At 34.3% G+C, this 16,036-nt stretch overlaps 2 protein-coding genes across 16 annotated transcripts; one reads left to right on the top strand and one right to left on the bottom strand.

Moving 5' to 3' along the window:
- The first annotated feature begins 934 nt into the window (after window positions 1-934).
- LOC18442360 (calcineurin B-like protein 1) lies at window positions 935-8,512 on the top strand. 8 transcript variants are annotated; one of them, XM_020672304.2, is made up of 9 exons: window positions 935-1,085; window positions 1,288-1,378; window positions 1,669-1,751; window positions 1,840-1,899; window positions 1,980-2,088; window positions 2,193-2,245; window positions 4,338-4,418; window positions 4,611-4,723; window positions 8,224-8,512. In XM_020672304.2, the coding sequence occupies exons 1-9, from the start codon at window positions 1,047-1,049 to the stop codon at window positions 8,300-8,302; spliced, it is 708 nt and encodes a 235-aa protein (XP_020527963.1). In that variant the 5' UTR covers window positions 935-1,046; the 3' UTR covers window positions 8,303-8,512. The 8 variants fall into 8 exon arrangements, with proteins under 8 accessions (XP_020527963.1, XP_006852641.2, XP_088725826.1 ...); XM_006852579.4 differs by having other exon boundaries at window positions 1,291-1,378; XM_020672305.2 differs by lacking the exon at window positions 935-1,085 and adding an exon at window positions 1,105-1,195 and having other exon boundaries at window positions 1,291-1,378.
- On the bottom strand, window positions 3,212-15,049 carry LOC18442361 (SGNH hydrolase-type esterase superfamily protein). Of its 8 annotated transcripts, none has more exons than XM_088869589.1 (8): window positions 14,574-15,048; window positions 12,710-12,837; window positions 11,443-11,682; window positions 10,173-10,428; window positions 9,873-10,093; window positions 6,399-6,474; window positions 6,120-6,200; window positions 3,212-3,485 (listed from the first exon to the last, which is right to left on the bottom strand). In XM_088869589.1, exons 1-6 carry the CDS (start codon window positions 14,926-14,928, stop codon window positions 6,466-6,468), a joined length of 1,209 nt encoding a protein of 402 aa, XP_088725715.1. In that variant the 5' UTR covers window positions 14,929-15,048; the 3' UTR covers window positions 3,212-3,485; window positions 6,120-6,200; window positions 6,399-6,465. The 8 variants fall into 8 exon arrangements, with proteins under 8 accessions (XP_088725715.1, XP_088725712.1, XP_088725721.1 ...); XM_088869586.1 differs by having other exon boundaries at window positions 12,698-12,837; window positions 14,574-15,042; XM_088869595.1 differs by lacking the exon at window positions 6,120-6,200 and having other exon boundaries at window positions 14,574-15,049.
- Between the last annotated feature and the right edge of the window lie 987 nt (window positions 15,050-16,036).

The raw sequence follows: 16,036 nt of genomic DNA on the forward strand, positions 1-16,036 counted from the left end.
TGACCTTTTTTTTTTTTTTTTGGGATAAATCCTGTTTTCTATTGAGCTTATGTTGCATTTCATTAAAGGGAATGGATCCTTCTTTTGTGGCACTTTATTTTAAAAGAAATTACATCAAAATACCCATTAGTGATGAAGTATTTAATATTTTGTTTATTTGCAACTATTCTAACTCAAGACCATACGTGTTTTATGGGTATTTTAAAAATAAAATCAAAAGATATGAGTATAGTGTTAAACTATTTTGACCAATTTGATAAGGATGCAATTTGTATAAAACCGAGGCTCTAAACAATCAAAGTAAATCATACTTTCAAATAGTGTCAAGAAATGTAGTTTCAATATTGGAAATCTTTGTGATAGCCTTTTAAAATATATTTTTATCTCTAATTATAAATTTCAAGCTTAAATAATAGATCAAGCAGATCTATGAAAACTTGAACATCTTGAAATCCATTTTTTTCACTTCCATGCATCTTGATGTCGAGATGATCAATGTGAGGATATTTGGTCATCAAAACAACCTCTTTTAATGAAAATTTTGAGGTGTACTCCAATTTGAATGTTTAGAGCCTCGGCTCTGTATAAACTTTTTCTATTTGATAAATTTCCCCATTTTTATATCTTAATTTTCAAGTATATATCATATCTGTCGTATCCCTTTTACATGTGTTGCACGCTAAATTTCTATGGGAAATAAATTCAATAAAGATTGAATCCCTTCCCTTTTCCGGTAGAAATTAGAATTAAGGGCACGTTTGGTGTGCACCTAATATTTTCTCATTTAAAATTTATAATCTTGCATCTTACATGCATATTCCAATATTCCATGACGCTATCAAAGAGGTGGTAGGAGTGACATTTCTGGCAAAGGTTGGGCCATACGGCAAAAAGCTTGAAGTCTTCTTCTCATTTTCTGAAATTTGAATTCTTCTAACGCCTTGTACAGTAACCCCAAAAAAGACAAAATAATGCAACATATCCTAATATATATATATATATGGACATGATTTTAATTTGTTTCTTTTTTAGCTAAATTTAAAAACATGAAAAAATGTCAAACGACAGCATTATTTTCTAGTAAGGTAAATATTTGTATCTTTCCTTGTTCAATTTGTTGAATTTAGTCTTCTTGGTTAAATGATTTGTTGAGTTTTTTTCAACTAGAATTTTTCTCGTGCTTGTTTTTCAATGGGTAGAATTTTCCTGAACTTGAAAAAGAATTCAATTCTTAGGGAGAAGCTAATGCATCATGAATAATTAGAATTATATGCCGATTTTTTTTAGCAGTTTGGCTTTATGGGCTGCACTTGTGCAAAGCAATTGAAGCGTCCAAGAGGGTATGAAGATCCTGTTGCTCTTGCCTCTCAAACATATTGTAAGTCTGTCTTTGTTTTTTCTTTTCTCTGTCATTTACTAAAATAGTTTTTTTTTTTTTTCTGAAGAAAGAAACTCTATTCCATTAAAATCCTTAACTCCGAGTATCATGTTGGTTTTTTTCTTTCAAAAGGAAAAATAAGGTTTTGTGAGTTTTTTCCACTTCTTGGTTTTCCTTCCATTTTCCTTCTTGCCCTTTTAAGAGCGGTATCATGACTTTTCTTTTGTTTCCTCTTTCTGTTTTTTTTCTTTTTTTTTTTGTATCTTTTTTGTTCCTTAACACTATCGCAGTTAGTGTGAGCGAAGTAGAGGCTTTGTATGAGTTGTTTAAGAAACTAAGTAGCTCTATGGTCGATGACGGCTTTATTAACAAGGTATTTTCTCACTAGTTCCTGTAATTAGACCTTGGTCTACTTCCATGTTTTAAGTTTATGGAATTTGACTAATTTGTTGGTGTTGTAGGAGGAATTTCAGCTTGCTTTGTTTAGGAACAGCAAGAAGCAAAACCTATTTGCGGACAGGGTAGAAACTTAATAATTCATTTACTTGCATATTTCAGTTTTTGTCCATACACTGAATTATTTAATTATTTTGTTTTGAAGATATTTGAGTTGTTTGATGCAAAACATGATGGAGTGATCGGATTTGGGGAATTTGTCAAATCATTAAGCGTCTTCCATCCGAACTCACCTCAAGCAGACAAAGAAGAATGTATTTATGAGTTGCTTGATCTTCTTCTTTCCTTTACACACTTTCTAGAGAATTTTACATATCTTCTTTCTCATTGTTGGAGTAGTAATACAACTTTGTTGCAGTTGCATTCCAATTGTATGATCTATGGCAAACTGGCTACATAGAGAGGGAGGAGGTGAGAACTGTGACAACTCATATTCATTCAAGAATTTGATAAATAACTTCCGTAATCATGTCACTAGCATTGTTTAGGGAGTGACAGAGATTGAGCGACCTATACTTGTATGAAATTTTCAGTCTTGGTTTGAGTTAGAAAATTGTGTTGGATCATGAACTCTTTTGGAATGATTTCTATATTTCATTTTTCTCCTTCAATTTTTAAATATATTGTATCTGCTCATCATATAAGCCGACTAGATCCAGTACATGTGTTTGTGTGTGTAGATTTACACATCTCTAACTCATTTTCTGTAGCTTTCTATTTATATCTAGCTCATGTTCTGCTTTTTCCTGTTATTGTCGTAATATCCTCGTGCTTGCCGAGGTTACAACTCAGATTTGGATATGGTAAAAAAGAGATTGCTATTTCACAGCTTGAAAAGATCTCTTGCATTGAATTCATGAATTGACCTATTCACACCTATTTTCAGTTTAATTTAATCTACAGCTTGCTGCATACAGTTTTCCTATCTCGAAAGCAATTCTCTTGCCTTCATAAGATCGGACTTACAAGAGTGAACAGACAGTGGATAAGGGAGACTTGGACAAAGAAATTTGTTGTGATCCATATGAAGGTAGCAGAGCCATTAACTTACCACAAGTAACCTAGTGAAGGTTGTGGAAATGAGAAATAGAAAAAGTAAATTGATCTGTTTTCCCTTTCTTGTGTTCAGTAAGTGAATGGAAAGTGTGATTGTTTAACACACCAAGTGGTTGACTGGAAAAACTTCTTGCTGCTTTAATGGCAACAGGTCCTTGTGGTCACGTGTAGCAGGTTTAATGGAAGGCAAAAGATTGGCTTGATACAGTAATGTTTCCAAATTGTTTATCAGAGATATGGACGTAAACTGGGTCCCATCAAGAGTCTCAAACTAAGCAGCTAGTTTTGTCAGTCCTAGAAAGGCATTGAACTATTTTAATATTTTGATTGACACCTCCAGATGTGTTATTCATAGGTTGTGTGAAGTGAGAAACATCAGAAAAAACTAAATGATACAATGTTACAAGATAGAGTAGCACGCACTACATATTAGAATGGACCAATTCAGACTTCAAAGGCGTTAGGATCAGAGCTTTATAAAATTCAAATGTATCTGCAGAAAATACTCCAATCAAAACTTGATTTGGCATAGAATGGAAATCTTAGAAGTATGTCAACCTTCCTATCTCTTCCAAGAGTTAGCCAGTTGGCAGTCCTGCATAACCATAATACAAAAGTCACATCACAAAATCAAAGGCAACCAATTGTCTGTTATAGGTTAACAAGATTTCAATTATAGAAAATGCAGGAAATATTTTAAGATGCAAGTAGCCAAAAGAAAAGAATTGGAACTAGGCTGTGGATCAGGAGTAATATCACCCGCTAACATTAGTGGATCAGCAGGAGCAGGCATGTTATTTTGTGTAATGTTATCTTCTTTAATTTCTATATATAGAAGTTATTTTCGTACCCAAGGGTATAATTGTAATTATGTATTGAAGGAGTGCATATTGTTTCATTGTGAAGTGTATATTGCTGTGAAGTGCATATGGTCCTCATTAAAGGCCATAAACATATGAGTGAAACAGAGTCAATTCTTATCCTTTGATACGTTTCTCGTTTCTCCATCAATATTGTATGATAGGATTTAAGGTTTCTAGCACAATGAATAGAAGCATGTAGTACCATAAATTTTAGAAGCATGTAGTACCATAAAATGCTACTAGTCGGTTGAGTTTCAGTAGGTTTGTTAGTGTAATGCACAACAATCTACACATTGAAGAGAATTTTTAAATACATAATCAAGTGATGATGGCTCTATGGAAACATGAAGTCAAGAACCACATGTATGGTTCATTTAGTTCAGTTCATGACAACTTGCACATGTGATTCTAATTTGCAACGTGTGGGAGAGACGGCAGCATGCTAGAGTCACTAACAACAATCTTTTCTGTTTACACATCTCGAAAACTAATATCGATGGTTTGTTTGCTTTTGTATTGAATGTAATATGTGATTTACTCAAAAGTATGTGATATTCTCTTTGTGAATATCATTTGTTGTTCAGGTCAAAGAAATGGTACTGGCTCTTCTTAATGAATCAGACATGAGTCTATCAGATGACATTATTGAAGCCATCGTTGATAAGGTGCAAATCTTTGGCCAATGACCAGATATTGTTATGTGATAATACTTTGTATTGTTGTAGTCTTAGCCATGGTTTGCTGAACATTTACTCAGAAAAAGCATCTATCAGTTTGATGCCTGTCCCAACACATCTTCAATAGTTTGTTGTCTATTTTGTCACTTGCTTAGTGCTTTCTTTGTTAATTCTTCACAGACGTTCATTGAGGCAGATTCAAATGGTGATGGTAAGATTGATAGAGAAGAATGGAAGGCATTTGTAGCACGAAATCCGTCCTCAATGAAGATCATGACTGTACCATATTTGAAGTAAGCAACTTCCTCTTGAAGTAACAATGATTATTTTGACTACCTAAATTAATATTAACAGTGTATCCTTATTATCTCTTTTCTCCGAGATTATTATTTTGTTTGATGATCTCAAAGTTGCACTACAATTAGGATCAAATTTCCAATTACCATGTGGTACAACCTTATTTTATTGGCCTGCCACCCAACCCCCCCCCCCCTCCCCAACAAAAAACAGAAAAAACCAAACCCTAAAAAACAAAACAAAAAACAGTCATTTCTCTTGAAGAGAGAGGAACAAAATTCTAGAGAAATTCGATTACCCATAGTTGCTGAGATCTCCCAACAAACATGGTGATTTCACTCTACAATATCGCTTCAGCGCTCCGGCAAAGGGATCTCTATTTCTAAATTTTGAGATCTTGATCCCCTCTGTTTGGGATCCCGATTCCTATTGTTAAGGATCTCAATCCCAACTTTAAAGTCCAAAAGAACAACCAAACTAATGATTTTCTTAGTTTTGAGCCAGCTAGCAATACAACTATACTTTTAATATGGTTGCATTATTTGATTATAAATAAAGGGATCCCTACTTTAAAAAATGTATATAGTCTTAAACTATACATGCACTTTAAGGTAGAGGGCAAGATCCCTAAAAAGATTGGGATATCCTAGCATTTGGGGATCTAGATCCCCAACAAATGCACTGTATGGATGGCTCTTCCAACCATAGGGATCTTGTACATTTCACAATCCTCTACTCCTAATCTGGATTCCTCTCCCGATCCCGCTCCTAATCCCAACAACCATGGGATTGCAATTCCTGTCCCCTAATTTAACTAAGTTTCGTTTCATGACAATGCCGATTGATGGCCAGAAAGCAAGTACAATAGACATGTTAGGTGGAGCTTAATTTTGAGCTTTTTAGACATAACCTGTATACCGCAGAATTGAACTGTTCATTCACCCAAATATATAATTAGGCTTCAAGTTCTATGTCTTCTAGATTGCATAGCCTAAAAACTAATATCTCCTGCACCTACTTTCTTTCCTACCACTCCAGTACCAAGGTTTAAGAGGTCTCAACCATGTTTCATGGGTGGTTACCCATAAGCCCCACAAAATGGAGGTATAAATTGCGAATTTTGAATCTTACTTCTTTGTTCCTGTTTCCTTTTCCCTTATGCCCTGCTTCTTGTGAGACTCTAACTTGTCTTTGTCTTAGATTTAATAAAATTTATAAACATACCAGAAAAGTCTCTTATCTTCCCACAAAATATGACAAATTGGTTTGAACATTGCAAGCCTTAGTAATTACAAAATGTACCACATATAAAGCCTAAGAAAGTGAATTCAAATAATAGGAAGCTGAAAACTTTGTGGGTTGAGCTAATTGGATTACTCTACTAGGGCTTACTTGAATGTGAACGCCAAACTTTAAGCCACTGTTGCTATAGCAACCATTATCAGGTTTCATCTTGCTGAAAAAGCATATGCCCTTAGCCCATTCGAAGAATTGCAAATGTTAGAAAAAATATGTTAGGTCAAATTTTTGAATCTTTTGATAGTAGGATAGCTTTAAGGAAAAATTATCTGGACATGTTTTAAAATTATGAACACCGATTGCATTCATTTTATCATCAAGCTCAAGTCATTCAAGATAAAATACTATATTATGCAAACATGTTAGCTTTACCAACGTTACTAGTTCATCATGATTTATTTGAGACCCTTGATGCATCTCGTCAAATTTTCTCGGTGCTTTAGTTTCCCTGCATAAAAGAAAAGAAGTTTCATGAGTCAATAAAATCAAGGAAACAACATGTGTCATCAGATGAAAAGGGGAAAAGGAGTGTTTTTTTTACAGACAATAGGTTCAGGATAACTTTAATATCTTTTAGAAAGGAAAGAAAACAATTCAATGCAATTACAAAATAGGTTGAGTTTTTAATCTAGGAAATAAACTGATACTCCAATGTGAGCACCCTTCATCAAAGATTTTGAATGGCACATTGCTCATACTCACAACAGGTACTTCCAGAAATTCACATTATCAAATCTTAAGTAATCGTGAAGTAAAATATCGAGCAGTAGCAGCATTGAGATGTTCTATCTTGTTGGGCATTCATTAATTCTAGAACCTACAAAGTTATGCTCACCAATCATTTAGATGAAATAATGCCTTACCACCACCACCACCACCCCAATCCTAATACTTCGACTCATATGAAAGTTAATATATATATATATATATATATATATATGAAGGTAAAAGTTAGGCTAAAGCAGTTCCTTCCCGACTTCTTCATCCTTGGGGAAATAATAGAGTTTCTAAAAGAATAGTTCAAACCAGTCCCTCCATAACCAATTCTCAACAACATGTTGAATAAACCTAGCTGCCCAGTTCAACCAAAATTATGGTGCCCAGGCAGCCCACTTCAACACCAATTTAAAAGCTTGATCATGATCCATAAGTTCAAAGGCAGCTAAATAACTGAAGGATGTATAAAATTTTACACAGCATATATAGTTTTATATGCATATTGATCATTTATGTTGAAAATGGGAAGCAACAAGTACATTTATATTGATTGACAATTGACAATGCCTTAAGATATGGCTATTGAGGGGGCTAAGCTCAAAAGCCAACTATATTTTATGATGGAGTGCATGAATGGATTAGGCTGGTTAAAGAGTAAGAGAAGTCAGAAAGCAATTCCACCAACTCAAAAGCTATTAAAACAAAGGAATTAAGAATACCTGCTAAATTATATCCTACACATGTAATGGTGAGTATCGGCAATCATTCTTTTGTGGTACCCATCACCCACCTACCCCAAATTTTCTTATGGATCCTTATTTTTTGAGATTTATAATGACAATCCCCATATCTAGACAAAAAGGATTTTCAGGCCCACCCTAGGTGATATTTTGAAGTGTTTAAAGCTATATTTGAATATTCAACAGTTTCTAGTTCCTCATACAAGTCTCTCCCTATACATCGTTCATGGGAAATTTAGTGCAATACCCATCATGTTCATAGCAGAGGCTGCAGAGTCAATATTGGTTACCGTACCTGGACAACATAGTTTACCATGCATCATTATGATTTCATCATGTCCTAGTATTTATAACATCAGCTCCTATTTTTCATGAAGGTATCAATGTATTTTCAGGACGAGTTGTAATGTCACTTGTGCTCTTTTTCCAATCAGACTCTGATCTTAATATATTGTAAAACTGGCTCTCGAATGAATATAAACGTTGTCCTTTAAGCATTAGCCTAGTGGTACACATCTTATGCTTTTTATCTGGGGGACAAGGGTTAGAGCCTTGAAGAAAAAAAAAAAGAAGACCAAGCATAGGAACCATCACTGCCAATTAGCTACCATAGCATTTATAAGGAGAGGACCAATAGAAGGAATTTCCATCATTCATTTATTTTCAACTTTTAACCTTTATTCGAAACTTTTTTTGTCTAATTTCCAAGCAAATGCAATCTGAGAACTTTAATTTTGCAGGGACATAACCACTACATTTCCAAGCTTTATATTCAGATCAGAAGTCGAAGATGCAGATGTACAGAGGGAACTGGGATAAGTTCAATGTCCAAGTAGTGTCAACTTAGTGGGAGTGAATCATAAGTCTTCATTGGCTGGGCAGAAGGTCTGTCCTTGTGCTTCACATTTTCTGTTACAGTGGAGTTGCCTGCGACTCTTGGGAGATGACATGAGATGGGTGTACTCCAAAATTCTGACACTTATTTAATGAATATTTAGATTATTAATACAAATACCCAAGGTTAAGAAATTAATTTTCCAATTCATGGAAAGGATTTAACAAAATACTAAGGTTATTATGGCTTTTCTACTTGCTCATGCTGCATCTTAGCAATTTCAAAACAATGGAAAACATTGCTAATTTTGTGTGTATGTGGGTATGTGTGTGTGTGAGAGAGAGAGGGAGGGTTAAATCACGTTTCTTTTACATGAGCAAATGTTGATATAAGAAAAAGTAGTTGCAAAATAGAGATGACACTGCCTCCCTGTGCTGTCACCAACCATTCATATTTCCAGAAATATAGACCGGTGATGATGAAGACTGCTGATAACGACTTATTAAAGACACTTTAGTCAGGGAGCACAGCATACCTCAGATTCAAATCGTGTTTACTGTGAGTTACATGTGTAAATGGTTTGGATAGTTTCTATGTAGACCAGTATGATATATGCATAATTGCAAGTGACCTACCAAATGGTGAGAATAACTTGCTGAAAACGATGTGGATTATATATGTTAAAACACAAGGTTTCAAAACTTGGATTGGGCTCAGGATTCAGCCCTTGCCCAAGTCCTAGTGGATTTGCCCGAGTTCTGCCCAAACCCAGAAAAGGACCAAAGAAAAAGAAAAAGAAAAAGAAAAAAAAAAAAGGGGAAATTAGGAAAACCAAAAAATGTTTAAAAAAATAAACATCAAAACATGTATATAGAACATGAAATGAAAAACAATTGTCATTATTGGCTTTTAAAATAATATAAAATATAAAAAAAGAAAAGGAAAAAAGAGAATGAATAAAAACACCAAAAATAACATATACGAATTCCTCCTTTTTATTTTTTATTTTTTTGGAGGAACTAGCCTATGGATAGATCAAGAACACAAAGATGATCCTAATCTTCGATTTTCATCAGATTGGCAACGGAATTGAAGAGCTCGAAGTTTTCCAAAATCGTGCAAAAAACCCACAATTTTTATCTTTAAATGCAAGAGATATAATTGTTTTTTGTCGGATCTAATGCTTCTAGTTGGTGCATCTAGTGATTTTTTAGATAAATCTGAAATTTTGCAAAATGACTCAACTTTGAGCTCCTATGATGAAGTTTAGTAAAACTAGAGGGTGGATTTCCTTCCCCCCTTCTATTTCAATCAGTGTACAGTACTTGGACGAGTACTATATGCTTTCCGACTAGCTCGGCCGTGTCCGAGTCAACTCAGCCCAGTTTTCAAATGGCAATATGACATCAAGATAATTTAACACTTACTTGAATGATTATATAAATCCAATAAGGCCTGTATGGATTTAAATTGGTGTCTGAAATTGTAGTAAAAATATAGAAAAGGAATCAAGGATTACTGTTTCCTTTGGTCAAAAGAACCAGAGCTACATACCTTCTGTAACATATCTTTTAGATTCATGGGATAGCATATATTTGAATGCTGGCTAGACCACACATTGTCTGCAAGTATGGAATTCACTGCATCTGTAGGATGATATTTGTCCCACCAAACATAATTGGAGGCATTATTACATGCCCAGGATGAGAAGAAGCACATAGCAAGACCCTTATATTTACCAAATCCGCAGCATGCTTCAGTGATGGTCTCAAAACCTATGTGGAAATGCCAATATCAGTTATATATTTTGGTTCGCATCCTGCAGACTTGAGAGGAAAGAAGAGACCCCCTCACCATAGCGATCACGGTTTCTGAGAATATCTGTTGCACCTTCGTATAAATCACAGAAGATGATATTGGCAGTTGGGTTCTCCTTACTAAATTTTTGGACCATGTGCCTCATCAAGTAATTGTACTGAACTATCATGCCATTTATGAGCTCAACACATTCCCCATTCTGACTGTCATATTTGCTCAAGTAATGTGGAGCACAGCCAAGAGGAGCAAGCCCCATGACCACGACATTACGAACATTGCAATCATACAAGCTCTGAAAAACAATTTGAATGTTACAAAACAATACTTGCTGTTGATTTCCAAGTTCAGGCAAAGCACCATGAAGTAGTAAAAGATGTAAACTTAAGGAAATGGCAATCATTTTCAAAAGTTAAGATTGGTAGGACTGAAGTGCACTTCAAGTAATTCTTCAAAAAATACTTTATTGGGTAAATCTACTGATAATACCTATCAGTACCTGCAGCAAAGGATAAGAACATTTTTGAATGTTGGCACAAACGATGGGAAAGAAATTGCATGGCTTCAGAATGAAATTTTATCGTGAAGGAAATATAAAGCAATATTTCTCTACAAAATTACAGGAACCCCATTGAACTTCTTAAATTACAAAACTACAGCATGTTTACCAAGACAATCAAACAGTTTCATCAAGATCTGTTACTTCCTTATGGGCTTACTTGTTGAAAACTGAACAGGAATCTGCTCTATAAAACAGAATGTTTGTCACCAGAGTTTTTTGCCACTAGAGAAGATAAAGCCATACTTTTGGCTGATCAGCCTAGATACCAAACAATCTTTCGACGAAACAATCGTATTGTTTGGCCAATTTTCTTTTTTTATATATATTTTTCGCATTGTAACATACTTTTTTCCTTTTTACCATGATTCGAATGATTACTTTCTCCAACTGCATTAGTTATTTCTTGCAACACATTTTGTCAACTGCTATATTAATTTGTGCCTATTGGATACAAATATTAGGATTGACTTGTTTTCTTCTACATTTCTCCCATTGTAGGACCTTAATCAATACATTTAATTAAAATGTTGGCACATCCAATGTTTTGCTTAAATGTATTACACCTTGCTCGTTTTATTTTCTAACTTTTTTTTTCCTGCTTGGAATTCCTGTGCGTCACCCATCCTAGTATTATTCTTGTACAAGCAAGCTTAACTTAGAGATCACATGGGCTTTTGTCAAAGATGCTTGTTTAATCACTTTCTATATGATCAACATTTGCAAAGAAAGTAAAAAGCAATTCAATACCTGTAATTCCCTCTTGACACCCCTCACTAAGAGTTGGTTGAATTCCCAAGGAAAGTAGATCGACTGAACGTGCCAGACATTATCCATGAAATAGTGAATGTAATCATTGCTTCCAATTGAAATAAGAAAGAGAGAGTTGGAAATCAGCATCTTTGCGGCATTCTCTCCAAAACTTAGTACCATCTTTTCGAATGTATATTTAGCTTGCTGAATCTGCTGTGTAAAAGAAATGCGCTCACCCTGATACCACAGAATCAGAATTGTAAATATATAGGCACCAAAAAATTGGAGTGTGTCATAGATAGGCACCAAAAAATAGGAATGCTTCTATTTTTTCCAGCTTTTACATAAGGTAAATTTGACAAGCCCAAAGCAATTGTCTCGCCACATATTATTTATCGATTAAGTTTTAAGGTCCTTCATTCACCTTTGCTAATTACTTGTAATCGTGGTCATGGCGGAGCATGTCAGTCTTTGTATCTTCTATTTAGTTTGTAAAGGAGAATGGTGTTATATTTTCATAAGCCAATGAATTTTGGCAAAATAACGCCCATTCAAAAACATATCATTGGAACCACCCCTGGAAATAGTTTAATAATAGGTTGATTCAAAATTTCCGAACATAAGCTTGAACTTTGAATAGTGACCAATTGTTGAGACAACAGAAATCAAACAAAATTGAGATCCTAATGCCCATTTGTGAGTCTGTAGAGCCAAGCACCTGGGTCCCATGGTGCATGTAGTCAACATTACAACTGGTATAAAGCAAGGTACTTAATTTTGGATATGGTATCAATTTTAGTAGGGTGCTAAAATTTCATTCAAGATTTAAACAAAATTGTGATGAGAGAAAGATGCAGAGAAGATACGATAGACAGAAGCCAGAACGCAGATTTTAGCTGATATTTACACCTGATATCTGGAAATTTTCATTATTGTCATTTTTAAAGGGCATGCAGGAAAGTTGGTTGTACAGATTTTGTCCCCTTTTGAATAAAAACGTGGTTCAATGGCTGGCTTGGGATTTTGAAATCTCTCCGAATTCATGCCCCATATTTTAGTTACATGCTCCTCGGTGTATAGATGCTTTTGAAATGAGATTCAGTTATAGATAAGAGAGAAGTTCATCCCATTAGATTGAATCATTTAGATTTGACAAGGCATAACTCCTAGTCCCATTATTACTGGGACTTTAAGCTTTGCCCCAGAAACCAAATATTCATAGGAAGAAAAAGAAAGGAGTTTTGAAAGCAACCAGGTGGAATACCAGTTCTTTCCCACTACTGCTCAAAATCCCACCTCCAGCAGAGGCATAGTTTACTCCATGGATCATATCCTGAACATGCCTTCTAGTTCCAAGATAAGGAGGAATAAAAGGGAGTCCTAAACGTAGTGCTGGTCACAAAAGATCAAAACAAGAAAGGATCAGTCGATCAATGATTTGAGTAACATGAAAAACCAGCAAACAAAAATTATAAGCAAGAATGACGTCTTCCAGATTTCCAACACAGAGAGCATGCCACCTGCCTGTACACGCACGAGAGAGAGAGAGAGACCCTTGGCAAAGAGAGAGGGAGACTTTGGACCACTCCTGGGGCTTAAATATTAGGTGCGAACACAATTTGAATAAATTGGTTTAACCGCAAGACAATCACTCCGAAAGACGGTGATAGCTCCTTTTTCTTTCTATTCCTACTTTGAAAAAAACTGATAACCTTGGTTTGAAATCTGAGCCACTAGGCTACAAGCCAAAGCAGAAAATTGACATTTTTGAAAGAGAGAGAAACTGAAAATTAGAAGCAAAAGGGGAAAATCAATCGTATGGCAATATCAAAGAACTATGAAATGATACAAGGAAATAATAGCATAAGAATTATGTCCTATAATGTATTTATAAAATACATGCAAGATTCCAAAGCCAAAAAAAATGAAAAGCGAATATCTTGACACATTAACAAAGATACAGTTAAGATCAAGAATCTCACGTGGCAACTAAAATTTGAATAATTTATAAAGATTTTAGAAATGAGGAATAACTTCTAAGTTAGAAATGCAAACAAAGTGAATCATTCAGAAATATTTCTTTCAAAAAAAAAATGGGCAGCCCCTGATTTTTTAAAGGTTTAAAAATAGAGTTCTTTAATCGACTCCAAATAGTTTCGATAAAGCTTGGATGATGGTAATGATAATAGAGTTCTTTAAGAAGAAAATTGATCAAAGAAATATGTATGTCTTTTGCATAATTAGGAAAAACTGTGTGTAACTGCATTATCAAGAAAATTACAGCTTCAAATAGAAACATATCTTCTGATTTGAATACTTCAAATCCACCAAGAAAAGCTATACTTTAAGAAAACGAAAATTGAAACAAACTAAAAATCTCATCACAAAAACCTCTGGTGATCCAAAATCTTTTCCCATCAAAGACCTAATACTGCTTCAAACGAAGATAATTCTTGATTGTAAGGCTTGCATAAAAGAAATCAAAAGATCCATATCAAAATCAAATTTCGCGAATAGCTTCAGGAATCTCCAAAAAAAGACAATCCTTGAAATTTACAGAAACGGCAAAAATAATGGAGAATTGAGAACAAGGATTGGAGAGACATAGATCATAGTCCTGCAAATCCCCTCAATAAAGATAATGCAAATAAGATAAAAAAACCGAGATCATAATTATGGAATATCCCGGAATAAACGTCACTGAGGTTCAGGGATATGTTCAAAGAAACAATTAACGAAGATAATCCACAGAAACTCATACATAAAGCCATTAAATGGAGATAAAATCCTTAATTATAAGACTCGAAAAAATATAACAAAACATCCATAACATCTAAGCTGCAAATTTTATAAAAATCAGAAGAGAATGATGAAGAATCAAGGATTAACAAATGAGATTACAAAAACAACATCGTAATCCATGAAATACCTGAATAAAGAACACTAAATTTGACACACAATACAACGGATAATCACATCAATGAAATGCCCTAATATATACCACCTAAATTGCCACAAGATATTACAAATAAAACTAAAAAATTAATAGTCATAATCATGAAATCCCCAAAACAAAGATCTCTAAAGTCAACAAAAAATTCAAGAGAAATGCTGGATAATTACATTACCTAGATAATCAACAATGAGACGTCCATTACAGAACCGACCAGTAGGCATGTGAGTGTCAAAATCCCTACCATAGGGCCTCAGAACTGACTGGGCAAGACTTAAAAGACCATTATTGGTCCCAACGTCCACTGATGAGTCGCCTAAGATGAAAAAAGCAGGAACCAGTTGTGAAGAATTTCGAGAAAGATGACTTTTTCCTGCTAAAACGAGCTCTGAAATTGATGGATATGGAGATGTTCTTGTCTGGTTCTCGATAAAATGAGTTTCAGAAGAATTGCAGCTTAATGGGAAGAATTGAAGGAGAAATAGAGTTATCAGAGGTGGAGCCAATGAATTCATGGCGAAGAGAGACATGGGGGAGGAGTAAACACAGAAGGTTTAGATGCTAGAGAGAGAGAGAGCAGAATGGTGAGATACAATGTGCAGTGGACACTATGGGAATCGCGAAAGGAAAGGGCGGGAAGGGGTAGTTTGCGATTTTTTAAAAGGAAAAATAGATAAATAAAAGAGTTAAGGACGCGGTTGGCATGCGGCCTGCCCGCATATTGTAGAAATGCAGGCCTAGAAATAAATATATTTTTGTAAGCATAATTTGATCCTAATTTTTAGAGTATGAATAATCTTTAACATGGAGATCATGAATATAAAAAAAAATGAAAACCGGAAATACTAACTATATTAAAAAACATTTGAACCATTAGTTACAATTATTTCTAGATGAACCACCTATTTGCATCCATCTTTAAGATCGATTCTTTATACATCTGGACCTCATATTGTAGAAATATGGTCCGGCTTGCATGAAATGATTGTTCAAAATTTATTGTGTAACTGGATAAGGTGTGAACCTTTTACTATTCAAGTGAGGCGCATCTCAAAAACCTATTCGAGAATGCTGTTCCGAGGTTAGAAAATCTCCGATTGATCATCTCGACCTTGAGATATATGAATATAAGAAACAAAAATTCAAGTCATGAAAATAGAAAAGATTGTAACACATAATTTGGACCGTCTATTTTCAAAAAAAAATTATTATCTATGGATATACTTATCTGTACTATTTTTGGAGCTTTAATTTTATTTCAGGATGGTATAGCATCATAATATGGATACTTGAATTTGCACAAGCACCTTTGAATGGTTCAGATCGAACCTAGTATCATCCAATAGCCTAAAAATAATTATGAATATTAATTTTATTTAAAATAATATCTGTTTAAAATTTTGTGTATAGATATATTTTTATATGGTGCACTAAATAAAGTAATAAAAATATCTTGAACAAAAAAGGTAAACACAACTGAAATAATTGTTTTTATTATTTTTATTTGGTGCTCTATATAAATTTACATCGATAATCTAAATTTTTAAGTTAATATTGTTTTTAATAAAAAATAGAATATGAAACTCCTATGTGGCCTTTAGATGTTGCCATGTATGATCTAAACCATTGGAATACTAC

The sequence above is a fragment of the Amborella trichopoda genome, chromosome 1 (genome assembly GCF_054954075.1).
Source record: "Amborella trichopoda isolate Santa Cruz 75 chromosome 1, AtrichopodaSantaCruz75HAP2 v2.0, whole genome shotgun sequence".
Lineage (NCBI taxonomy): Eukaryota > Viridiplantae > Streptophyta > Magnoliopsida > Amborellales > Amborellaceae > Amborella > Amborella trichopoda.

Bases quoted from the DNA above. Each gene is read 5' to 3' on its own strand.
- LOC18442361 (XM_088869588.1), bottom strand. From the start codon at position 14,928: ATGTCTCTCTTCGCCATGAATTCATTGGCTCCACCTCTGATAACTCTA. The intron at 11,683-12,697 runs GTTGCTTTCAAA...CTGTGGTATCAG, and splicing joins AAGAACTGGTATTCCACCTG to GGTGAGCGCATTTCTTTTAC. The intron at 10,094-10,172 runs GTGAGGGGGTCT...ATTTCCACATAG, and splicing joins CAGAAACCGTGATCGCTATG to GTTTTGAGACCATCACTGAA.
- LOC18442360 (XM_020672304.2), top strand. From the start codon at position 1,047: ATGAAAAAATGTCAAACGACAGCATTATTTTCTAGTAAG. The intron at 2,089-2,192 runs GTATTTATGAGT...ACTTTGTTGCAG, and splicing joins TCAAGCAGACAAAGAAGAAT to TTGCATTCCAATTGTATGAT. The intron at 4,724-8,223 runs GTAAGCAACTTC...TTAATTTTGCAG, and splicing joins ATGACTGTACCATATTTGAA to GGACATAACCACTACATTTC.